Source organism: Sapajus apella, unplaced genomic scaffold (assembly GCF_009761245.1).
Source record: "Sapajus apella isolate SASKATOON/1434 unplaced genomic scaffold, GSC_monkey_1.0 scaffold32, whole genome shotgun sequence".
NCBI lineage: Eukaryota > Metazoa > Chordata > Mammalia > Primates > Cebidae > Sapajus > Sapajus apella.
The window spans coordinates 5,022,841-5,035,913 of record NW_022436972.1 but is presented as its reverse complement, the minus strand read 5'-3'; the positions used below and the strand labels follow the sequence as shown (position 1 = coordinate 5,035,913).

Below are 13,073 nucleotides of genomic sequence, written 5' to 3'. Positions count from 1 at the left end.
TTAATCCTGGCACTGCTGTGGCAGTTTGCTTTGCATATAATAAGCAAGAGAACTTACCACACAAAGGGCTCCCTGAAGCTTGCGGCCACTAAAAGTTCACACTGTTGGGTAAAATATCCTCCAATGCATAATGCTGGAAGAAGCTGTGAGGAAAGGTCAAGAACTTTCCTCAGTCCCCAGCAAGGGTCCTGCAGGCTGTGCAAATTCTGCTTTCGGATTTCCTCAGCCTTTAGGCCTTCAGTCCTCTTTGCTCTAATAGGTTTATTAAATGACACAGGTGTTTCTTCTCAATTAACTGATTTAAATAAAATTAAAATCAAATTCAAGGGAGAGTTAGCGCTTTTGCTTTCTCTTTTACTTTGAAACAGGTAAAATAGGAATTACACTAAAGAATTATTGTGTGTATGACTTATTTCCCAACACCTGGCATAGTGCCTAGGCCATAGTAGATACTCAATAAATAGTTGAATGAGGACTGAATTTTGTAGGCATTTCAATAAAAGGCCTAGGATTATTTGTGGAAACTAGTTAAAGGAAGGTTTTATTCATAAAGGCAATTCAGCCTTTGATTCACCATTTTAAAATAAGCCAACTATTTAAATATACTAAGATATTATGATTCTATACCTAAAGCACTCAACAGTTTGTACATCTCTCTCCTTATCAATATATACCCCCATGATTCTGTCATCTCTTAGCTGTAAAGGATTTAAAGTCTTCTATAATAACAGCTTAAGGCTTTATTTTCAACCAGGGTTGATTCTAAATTAGTTAAACTTTTAAAGTATTGGTTTATTTATTAGCATCATTTAAATTATAAAATGAACTCATTCTATTATTTACAAAATATTTTATATTGTATTGAGGCACTGTATTCCTAAAGATACTAAACTTTGAGAAAATACCTCAATAAGTTACCTATTATCTGCTTTTCAATAGAGAAGCATACTTCCTATTGAAAGTATGAACATAATAGTGAATGCCTCTTTCAAGAAAGTTTGTCACAAGATAACTTAAATTTGGAGCAAAGAAAAATTTTACTATAAAAATGCCAGCTGCACAGATGGCATAAATCTTCTTTAGAGCTTTCTAGACTCTAAGCAGAAGATATGTCTCACTATGAGGAGAAAACATGCATTTTTACCCCCAGGGAAGTGACTTGGAAAAGTGTCTCAGATTATAAATGAAAAGGAACTTGATGCTTGAACATTTTATTAAAACTACCACACCATCAAATGTGAATAGTTTTTATTTTAAGGAATTCGCTATATTCAGTTTGCAGATGGCCCTTTTGTCTCAGCATGCAAGTCAGTAGCCAGAAAATAAGACCCTGTTTGCACTTCTCTCCTCAGGAGCAGGTTAGGGAGACACACACGTGTGTCCTAATTCAACATTTTAAAGACTGAGATGTACCCAAGACTGAAAAGCATCCTTCCTGGATGAGCTAACACAACACTGTAGGGCAATCTGGAACATCAGCTATTTCAACAGCCTAGGAAAGGCAACACCTGACTCCTCTCCTCTCTTCATTGATCTGATAATCACTCATTTAATTAGAGTCTGGCCTTCTATCTGGCTGTGTTTTAATTCAAGCCTCGCCTTTTAAGTAAGCAGATTGTACCACAGTACAGGTAAATCTCTTTAGTCAAAGAGAACACCAGCCACCAAACACCCCTCTCAGTCAGTTTGTTCAGATTTGCCTCTAGACAAGATCACAGCAGTAAAAACAGTAAACAGGTTTTTTTCTTTTTAATCTAAAAGGAATATGCTGCTAATTTTGAAGAGCTTAGGAAGCTATGAAAAGGAACTAAAGGCTGAGGAAACAGAAATTTAACCTCTTTAATTAGACGGAAACTGCAGGATAGCATCCCACAACGCACCATTTGATGAACAAAACCAGCGGCTGCCAAAAGGTACATGAGACATGCACACAAACTGCATGGCAGAATGATGCAAAGAAAATTCTTAAGGTTTTCTGACAGCTCACGTCACACAGTGGGAAACACAGAACCCAAGAGTAAGCAATCAAGCTGAATATTAAAACACCAGAGATCTTTTCCTTGCTTAAATATAATTTTACATGTTATGCTCAATTCATCACCTTATGTAACAGTTCTCAAGTGTCTTTAAAACCCTACTAAATGCTTGCCTCTCAGAGAGCGTTGTTGCTGTTTCAATGATGTCAATATGCATTACTTCCTTGAATCAAGAGACAGAATATATTTTTGCTTATTGTGTTCTAAGAATGCTATATTTCACTTAAATGAGAATCCAGACAAAGGCAATTACATAAATGTGCCATCAAGCAAACAAAGTACAATATTTAAATTTGTTTTTTCATTTTTAAACTTGGTTTTATTATCAATTCTTCCATGAGAGCATAAAAAGTAAATGAAACCTATATTTTCCCTTTCTGTGACTAGGGCCTTGAACAGAACATGTTCCGTCTCTCCTCCTCAACTCTCCTCCTCATCCTGGGAGGTGATCAACACTATAATGAACCAGCAGTGGGGGCCATCGCCACTCAGTGCCAGAGAACACTGTGCCCACAATTAACCATACAGCCCACTCTCAACTAGGCAAAGATAAATACAGTTTCTTATCTAGATTTTTTTCCTTCATCATTTGGCCTTTGTTACTAAAGTATTTCTACCACAGAGTGCACAGGGAAAGGAAAATATGGAAAAAACAAAAACATTAACACCCCAGACAACGTATTTGCTTGACTGTAGTAGTAATATGCTTAGACAGGAGTGGCAGTCTACACTCTCAGCTCGACTTGTATTTTAGATCCTGGTGGGTTCCAATTCCTTGCCATCCCCATTGCTACTAAAAATAGAAAGCCTAATTTCACAGCCAAGTCAAAACTGACCTTGAGCACAGCAGGACATCAACATGAATATCAAAGACTATTTATCAAGCATTGAGTTTGTCATATACACAAGATTACAGAATAGCTGTGCTATGGTAGAAAAAAACATGGGATTTCGGAGCCAGAAAACCCAAGTCCTTGGCTCTGCTACTCAACAGGATACAAGAAACTGGGCCAGTTGTGTATCATTCCACACTCAGCTTTTCCTACAAGTGAATAACAATAATTATCCTATCACAAGGAAGTGTCAACATGAAATCAGATGACAGAACATATGTGAAAAACACACCAGAAAATGTATAAAAGATGAGCAGTTAGAAGCAGTGTGGTGTTGTCCTTGTAACTGATGAAACTAGATATATCTTTAGGCCAACTGGTGGCCGGACTAGGCTTCTAAAACCAAGGGCAGAGCCTAGTGGCCTGGCAGGTTACACCTCCATCATGCAAAATGGACTTCAAAGTCACGGAAATCCTGTTGCCTTAGCCTATCTTTTCAAACAAACATATCCAAGTTGAAAAATGGCTTACCACAGAAACCCAAATATGAAAACTTCATGATACATTTTAGGCCTCATACTTCAATGATCCCACATTCAATTAACAGCAGTACATCAATGCAGCTGGCTTGTTTCTAATACTCCTAATGGGCTTTTAAGATTTTGTAATTTTTAAAGAATTTTGACTCAAAATTCGAACTGAAAAAAATTTCACGAATATCTAAAAAGATTATCTCAAACTTATGCAAATAAGAAGGCAGTATACTAGATTATTCAAAATTACTAAATCAAAATTAACCAACTTTTTTTTCATTTCTGTAGAATATAAAAAATACAACAGGAGTGTCCCTAATTTTAGTGATTCACTGTGACTTGAAAAATGTGTTTCAAAGAAAAAAATACCAGCAACACCATCCTTAACATTAATATTGTGAAAACAATCACTACTCCAAGTGCAGCTTCAAGAACAATTAAATCAACTCAAACAGCTCCTGCTTGCTGCAAAAGACATAAAACAAAAAGCAGTATAGCTCATTTCTCCAATACCTTTTTAAAGAAAGTATTTGTCAAAATCATCCCACCAAACCCTTCCACATTATGAAAAAAGTTAAAGGATATTAAAGTTAAATTTATGATAAATAAAAATTTTATTTTAACTGCTATACTGATTCTTCATAGTAACTTAAGACTCCTTATGTAACAAATATACATATTCATTTAGGCTGATTTAATAGGATTTGGCATTTAATGTGGCTATTTTAGGCAAACGTGAAGGTTTACAGTGAATATACTTTTATAATTGATTATAGCTGGATTTTAATTGATGTTAATGTCTTAGACAATACTTTAATCCCAAACTATAATATTATTTTATTTGGAAAACATCTTCTCCTTTAAAATATAATTTGTATATATCATATTATCCCATAAAATATATAAATGAACTTTCCCAGTAGTTCCAATCCCATGAAAATGACAGTTGGTTTAGAAATCTCTCCTACATAAATATCACATCCTTGGTGAAATCGACAGTCTTTTCAAGGGAAAAAAATTAAAATCTACACTAAAATTAGAATATGCAAAAGACTGCCTAATTTTCAACTTCAGAAAAGTGTTGCTTGAAATAAGGTGCAAAAAGAGAGAAATTATGTCTATTTATATTTAGGATGGGCTTTTTTTTCCCCACATTATCACCACAACTTAGCAGAATTCTGTAATGACATCAAAAACCTGAATAAAAACAACATTAATCGACATGCCAGGATTTCCTTAAGAAGAGATTCACTGTACAGCAGCTGTTTCTTCTTCTCCAATATTATCTACTCATGAGCAAATACATCTCTTTATTAAGTTCCAAGGTATGCATTTGAAATAAATTGAAAAAGAAGAAAAAGTCTTCAAGAGAGTATTCTTTGTTGGCATGCTATTACCTTGATATCCCCTCTGACATTCTTCATCCAGTTTAGAGACTGTACATGGACCTAGGACGTTGTTTGACAAAATAGGTCATTTTTCACACAGTCTCCAATACTGCCACACTGAGCTTTTCCATTTCCAATTTAAAATACTGCTATAAACAGTATTGGCTATGACCACTTATGTTTCAATGCAAAAATTTCCTTCCTAATTGATCTTGGTGACTGAAATGATGCAATGAGGAATACTGATTAATAACTGCTTTCACTTCAACATCCTAATTGTCATTATCCCTTTCCTGAATTTATACTCAAAAATTCATTTGTACTTTTTTTAAAACGGTAGTTTGAATTTTAAACATTCAATAAAATGAATAACCCAAAACGTACTTCTGTCACCATGAAATTTCTTGCATGTTTTTACTGCAACAAAAATATCCTTCTTCTTCACTGGCTTTCCCTAAAAAAAAAAAAAATAAGAAAAAATATATGCATATATGAGTCAGCGTTATCTTAACTTCACACCCACATGCTCTAGAGTTCAAATTAACCAATGTCAAGGATATCAAACATATTTCCGGGATAAAGTTTTAGGGGAGAAACGGAACCATAGGTCAGCTGACAACATAGCCTTTCTGTCTGCCAGCCCTGAACCTGCCTGCTCCGCCATGCAGAGAATGTGCATCCTCTCGACAAGTTTCCTAAGCTCTCGGAATTTCAGTCTGCTTGTTTAGAAAAAGGAAAAAATAACCACTGCAAGGCTGCTATTATTACTATAATTTATTAAGAACATAGTAAGTGACCAATAAATGTTAGTTACTTCTTTCCTTTCTCCAGATGGTGGAGATTTTGGCAAAAAGAGATAAATAGAGGGATTTTTTAGTGTAATATAAGAGATATTACCCTTTTCTGGGCCTGGCCTGACTTTAATGTTGAAAAGATTTTTACGGCCTCTTTACTGGCTACCCAAGCACTAGGCTAAGGATGTTTGCTCCTCTGCCAAAGGTAGGATTCCTTCAAACACCTGGTGGAGTTGAGGTAGGGGTAGTCCTGGAGCCCAGGCTGATCACACAGATGAAAGGTGGCACAAAGAGGGATTTGTCAACAAGGCACACCCAATCCCTTTATGACCCTTTTATTACCTGTCTTAGGCCTGCAATCATATTTCAATCATGACTCCTACATCATTTGGAGCTGGTGTATAGTGACATTTAACTACAGCTTTGTCATGTCACTTAAAGCACTAGGAGAGCACTGAAAGAGCAAGCAAGCATTCTGCCTAGAAAGACTGGTCCCCCACTCTGAAACTGCAAACACATTACAGATTCTCTCCCAACACTGCACTGTGTTTTGGGGGTGAGTGTGTGTGTGTGTGTGTGTGTGTGTGTGTTAAAATGGCACACACAGACTTCTGTGTGACTGACTTGAGAATAATGACACCATTTGAGGGTGGTGAACATATTTTCCCTTATGAGAAAAGCTGTTAACACCTACTGAGTGTCAGGGTCTCCAGGCTTATACTAGGGCTGGACCTTGGGTCAGCCAAAACAAGTGGGTTCATTCTGAAAGTTCTCAATGGCTGGCAGAGCCACATCCTGAGAGAGTAAATGGTCTGGGCTTGTGGAGAAGGCCTGAGTGTCACAGAAAGCACTGGAAATTGCATTTCTGAGAAATGGAATAGAAATTCCAATCAATGCATCCTACATCATCAACAAAAGAAATGACTCTGGGCACACTAGCCCTAAAGCACTATGGTGGGCAGTCCCTCATAAAGGCTCTGGAGTAAAGGGGAGCCCATCAGAACCCTCGCTTACCTCCCTACTAGCTGTGTAGCCATAAGCAAGCACTTGGCTTCTCTGTGCCTCTCTCTTCTCATTTGTAAGATGGAGTTACAATAGTACTTACCTTGTAGGAGTGTTATTACTAGAGACAAGATATACAGTTCTTACCTGACACAGGGAAAATGTTGATTTTCTTTTCAGTATGTAAAGTGCTAGTGTAGCACTATTCACAATAGCAAAGACACGGAATCAACCTAGGTGCCCATTAATGGTGGATTGAATAAAGAAAATGTGGTACAGATATACCAAGGAATACTATGCAGCCATAAAAAAGGATGAAAGCATGTACTTTGCAGCAGCATGGATGCAGTTGGGGGCCATTATCCTACGTGAATTAATGCAGAAACACAAAACCAACATACAGCTAGTGCTTGACTTACGACCACGATTGGGGCTGGCAGACCAGTTGTAACACAATTTGGTCGTAAGTTGAGAAGGCTATATGTACAGTTGAAATGGTGCACGCAGAGATGGTAGTGCTGCTGGAAGCTGGTCTGCACTATCATACGCCCAGCTGGGCAACGTTTGCGCTGCCAGACGCGGAGCAGTCGTGGCTAGCGATTGTGGTCCTAAAGTCGAATGGTCGTAAGTTGCATAGGTTGTAAGTCGATCAATACCTGTATGTTCTCACTTATAAGTGGAAGCTAAATACTGGGTATGCACAAACATAAAAATAGGAACAACAGATACTGGGGACTCTAAAAAAGGGGAGGAAGGAAGAAAAGCAAGGCTTGAAAAACTTCCTATTGGGTACCATGTTCTCTATCTGGGTGACAGAATCAATAGAAGTCCAAACCTTAGCATCATGCAATATACCCTTATAACAAACTTGCACATGTATGCCCTGAATCTGAAATTTATTTTAAAGTGCTAGGATGACATAATGCACAGCATCTAAATTCTTCCTTGGATATGCAAAGGTTTTCTTCTGTTACTTACACAAAGTGGTAGAAAAGAATGGAATGTGGTAGCACAGTAGGGGTCCACACCATTGGTACAAAACTCGGGCACTGGGGTCAGGGGAGGTCCTCTGCCTTTGTCCCAGATGTAGAGGGCAATCTGCCACAAGACAGGAGACAGGCAGTGATGAAAGAACTCAGTCAATACAAGTAAAAGAAGGGACAAAACATCTCAAGGGAAAGCAGAACACACCTTCCATAGAGAGCAGGTTGAATCGTATCAACTCGTCAATATCCAGCAGGACTTTTTAAACTTAAAAACAGCAATTCCATGTGAATACATCCAATCTACTACTAACAATAAGACATTAACTATGAATCAATATTCTGACCTCTAAAATTTCCAAAACAAGTGGTTTTAGGGAAGAACACATTCTACATCATCATCACAGAGACAGATTTAAGATGATATTATTATGTCTCCAGTTTCCTACAGTATGGTAATTACATACCCCAAACTTGCTTAAAACTCCAAAAACATTGGGCAAAATGCCCTTAAATATTTAAATGTATTGCTAAGTTGGCACAAAAGTATGGAACCTGTGAGAACAAAAATGGGAATGTGAGATGCTGAGGGGAAAGAAGCACCAAGCGTAGTTTTCCCTAGTAGGTATCAGCTGACCTCTGGCAAGACTGTTTCTGATAGGAGTGAAGAGCCTGAAGTCTATGACCCACCCAAGGTGGGGTGTGGCTAACAGCAAACCCCACATAAAGCTCAGACCATGGGTCTAAACAGATGGAAAATTTCTAAATCTCCTCTTAGATTTTGTAACCAAAAGCCAGGCCTCCCGAAGTTGTGCCACCTGTGAGGTCCCAAAACACCTCAAACTGATAAATTATCCCAAGTCAGTATAACCTACTAGCAATAGGCAGAAACTAATGTAAATCCTTACTAAGGAACCACAACCTTAATAGAAGCCTCAGAGGATTCTTCCAAAGGAACAAGGATGCTCACAGAACAATTGCTCAGAGAAAAAAAATCACTCACAAAAAAGAAGTAAGATAATGAACAAGAGCCAACTGACATAATTTAACCAGACTCAAAAGACTTTAGATATCAGAATTATCAAACCGATTATAAAATTACTATGCTTAATATATTTTTATAAAGAAAAGAAAAATTGTAAAACCTGAAAAAAAATCTTTCAAAAAGATTACACAAAACAAGCACATTTGAAAAATAATTAAATAAAACTTGTAGAAATAAAAAATAAAGTGAAAATTTAACAGGATTAATAGCATATTAGACAGTGATGAATAAAAAATTAAGAAACTAAAGAATGAAGCCCCCAAAGTCATCTATAAGGTAGCATAGCAAGAAATAGAGATGAAAAATGTAAAAGAGAAGTTCATACCTCTAGCATCCATCTAAAGTTCTGGGAGAATGTAAAAGAGAGAATAGGGATGAGAAAATAGTTGAGAAAACAATGGCTGAAATTTTTCAAAAATTGCTTAATAAGCCTACGAGAGAAAGGCCCAACAGACCCTAAACAGGATTAGAAAACAAGAGTCTATATCCAGATATATCACAGCGAAACTGCAGAAGACCAAAGACAGAGAAGCTTAAAAAGAGCCAGAAAAATGACAAATTATCTACAAAGGCACCACATTAGACTAAGGACTGATTTCTCGGCTTAATAACAGAAGCCACAGTATAGTGAAATCATACCATTGTGATGACAGAAAATGACTAGCAACCTAAAATTGTCTACATGATGTAAGTATGCTTCAAAAACTAGGTTATCCTGTAATCCCAGCACTTTGGGAGGCCGAGGCGGGCAGATCTGGAGGTCAAGAGACTGAGACCATTCTGGCCACCATGGTGAAACCCCATCTCTACTAAAAAATACAAAAATTAGCTGGGCATGGTGGCGCGTGCCTGTAGTCCCAGCTACTTGGGAGGCTGAGGCAAAAGAATTGCTTGAACCTGGGAGGCGGATGTTGCAGTGAGCCGAGATTACACCACTGCACTCCAGCCTGGCGCCTGGTGACAGAGCGAGACTCTGTCTCAAAAAAAAAAAAAAAAAAAGAAGAAAAAAAAAAGGTTGAAATAAATATTGTTAAAGAAAAAATATTGAGAGAATTTACTACCTCACTAAAAGAAATTCTAAAGGATACACCTCAGGAAGAATAATACGATGCAATTGGAAGGCCTAAGAAGCAAGATGGAATGATGAGCAAAAACAATGGCAAATATACGATGAGTTATTACAAATGTTAACTGCACAAAGTAATGATATCTAAGTTTCCAGGGTAAAAAGAAAAAGGGATAAAAATATTGAACAACAATTGCATATAAGTTGGCAGTGGAATAATCAGAGTTACATTACCCTAAGGACCTCACATTTTCTGGCTATTAATACACCACTGATAGGTTAAGAATGCATGTTAACATATTTAAAATAATCAGTAAAGTACAGACAGACAACTTCCAAAATAGCAGAAAAAGAAAAACATGGACTAATAAATAAATAAGTAAATAAAGAAGAAGACAAGGAACTTTAAAAAACAGAAAATAAGGATGGGGTAAAAAATAAAGTGATAGAAATAAAATACATCAGTAACTACAATCAACATAAAGGTAAATTTGCTCTCAGGTTTAAGATAAAGATTTTCAAAATGGAGGGGGTGGGGAAGGCATGTCCTCTTTAAAAGAGACACATCTAAAAAAGATAAGGACACAAAAGGGTTGAAAGAAAAAGATAAAAAATGATTATGAGGCGGGGCCGGGCTCGGTGGCTCACGCCTGTAATCCCAGCACTGTGGGAGGCCAAGGCGGGTGGATCACGAGGTCAAGAGATCGAGACCCTCCTGGCAACATGGTGAAACCCCGTCTCTACTAAAAGTACAAAAAATTAGCCGGGCGTGGTGGCGCATTCCTGTAGTCCCAGCTACTCGAGAGGCTGAGGCAGGAGAATTGCTTGAAACCGGAAAACGGAAGTTGCAGTGAGCCGGGATTAGGCCACTGCACTCCAGCCTGGCAATAGAGCCAGACTCTGTCTCAAAAAAAAAAAAAAAAAAAAAAAAAGATTATGAGGCAAGCAACCAAAAAATGCTTACATAGAAATATTCATATGAACAAAATAAACATTAAGACAAAGAGTATTACTAAAGACAGACAAATTCACTAAGAGTATGCAACAATTCTAAGTTCCTATGCACCTAATTAACATAGCCTTAGAGTATAAAAAGCAAGAGTTGGCAGTTCCATAAAAGAACTCTACCATTATTATGGAAGATTTCTATATTCCTCCCTTAGTAGAGGATAAGCAGACAAAACAAATGTAGAATGAAGGATTGAAGCAATGCAGTAAGGAAGAAAATAAGATATCTAAAAAGCATCATTAATACCTTCTTCAATCTAACAGATATGAAAACTGAACATGAGCTAGGCCATAAAGTAAGCCAAAAAGTGTTTCAAATGACTATTGTATAGACTACAATAATACTGTTAGAAATCAGTAACAGAAACACAACCACACACACAAATATACTGGGTCACGATGAAAACTTATTTTTTTAAGTGGGTCATAGTAAAAAAAAAAAAAAAAAAAAGTTTAAAAGCCTCTGCCTTGGAGCAGCTCTTAAAGATGATCATCATAACACACATCAAAATTATTCACAGAAGCAATGGTTGTAATAGCAAAAAACCAGCAACCACCCAGAAGCCCATTAACAAGACATAAATAAATAATTATGGTCATATGGGAGACTACTATAGAAAGTAAAAATAAGTTAATTAGAGCTGCATGCATCAACATGGATTAGTCTCAAATTAGAATAGTATTTGTGACAGAAGTGGGAGACAGCCAAATGCCTAGGCAAATAGGGAAGGACCCCTGGAGAATCTCTGATCTGCCCCACAAGTGTTTATTTACACCAAATGTTTTGTGTGGATTAGGGAACCGCCACAGGAGGCTTACCTGGGCATGCCCACAGCAGACTGGAGGCCTAAACACACTGGGGGATTGGGGTGGGGCCACCAGGAGTTGGTGCCTTATGGAGGGGAGAGTGGCCTCTTAAACTCATGTGTGGGGCCCCCAATATTCATTTTATGAGATGGAAACCTGCTGGCAGGACCCCCTCTCTTTGCTGAGAGCTTTCCTTTCACTTAAATTCCACCCTCCTCATCCTTCAGTCTGTATGCCTAATTCTTCCTGGTCATAAGACAAGAGTCCAGATTAGCTGAACTAAGGAGCAAAAACATCCTGCATCATTTGTATACAATTTTGTTTATATGAAGCCCAAAAGGATGCAAAATTACATGTTATTCAGAAACACATTCATACCTAATAAAATATGAAGAAAAGGAAGAGGGAGACAATTCAAGAGAGTTTAGTTTGGGGAGATGGAAGGAGACCTCTCCTGGAGAAGCACATAGGTAGCCTCAAGGTAACTGGTAATAGTCTCCTTCTTAAACCAGGCAAGCTACTTGAGTATTCTGTTCATTAATCTTTATACCCTTTATAGATGTTAGAAATATTATTTTGTATATATTCAACATTTACTAGATTTCCAAACCTAAGTATCTATACTAGAGCTGACTTTTCTTTAAATCTATCTAGGCAGAACTTGTTTTTCAACAAGTCATTTTTTTCATCTTTGTGGAAGAGAAGAATTATGTATATTTATACTCAAATATTCTGTATTATCATTTAAAGACACCTGAGAAGTTAGAAAGTCTTATGTGTGCCTTCTTGTTCCTGGTAGGCCATTAGCACTGCTGGACTGAATTACATGCCAAGATTTACCTTCATGTCCCAACATACAGATTCCTGCAGAGAATGAGAGGCAAGACTGTTTTACACAGTCAGGCATGCCCACAAATGAAATTCAAAAAGGGCCTTCTTAATGATGATTTGAGAATGATTAATGATGGATCACCTGCCTCCAGGATAAGTGGTTACAGATGCCCACTAAATGTGAAGAAACCAGGAGTGTTCGGGCTCTAGGCTGCCTGCTTGGGACCAATTAGCTCAATTCTGCTCCAGGGGGCCAACCACAGACACACAACAAAGGCATATGTCTTAGCCTGTTGAGGCTGCTACAATAAAATACCATAGACTGAGTGGAGTCTAAACAACAAATTTATTTCTCACAGTTCTGTGGGCTGGGAAGCCTAAGATCAAGGGACTAGCAGATTCAGTGGTGAGGGTCTGCTTCCTGGATCATGGATGGCACTTCTAGCTGTGTCCTCACATGGTAGAAAAGGCAAGGAAACTCCCTGGGGCCTCTTTTATGAGAGTGTTAATTCCATTCATGAGTGCTCCATCTTGTACCCTTACCATCTCCCACAGGTCTACCTCCAAAGACCATTTCACTGGGGCTCAGGTTTCAAGGTATGAATTAGGGGTGGGGGACATGATCATTTAATCTATAGTGGCATATGTACAACCAAAGCATCAAGTAAGAGGTACTTTTAATGACATTTTGCATGTTTTTAGAAATCTACCTCTGGACCCATCCATCTAGCTTGAAAACAAAGAATC

At 37.7% G+C, this 13,073-nt stretch overlaps 1 protein-coding gene across 3 annotated transcripts in view; it reads right to left on the bottom strand.

The window, feature by feature from the left end:
• Nucleotides 1-13,073, bottom strand: part of B3GLCT (beta 3-glucosyltransferase) — a 112,405-nt gene that overhangs the window by 35,844 nt on the left and 63,488 nt on the right. For all 3 annotated transcript variants that reach the window (XM_032294421.1, XM_032294423.1, XM_032294424.1), the window contains 2 exons: nt 7,565-7,684; nt 5,175-5,244 (listed from right to left, as the gene is read on the bottom strand). In XM_032294421.1, coding sequence (XP_032150312.1) covers nt 5,175-5,244; nt 7,565-7,684 — 190 coding nt within the window. The remainder of the gene's footprint in view (nt 1-5,174; nt 5,245-7,564; nt 7,685-13,073) is intronic.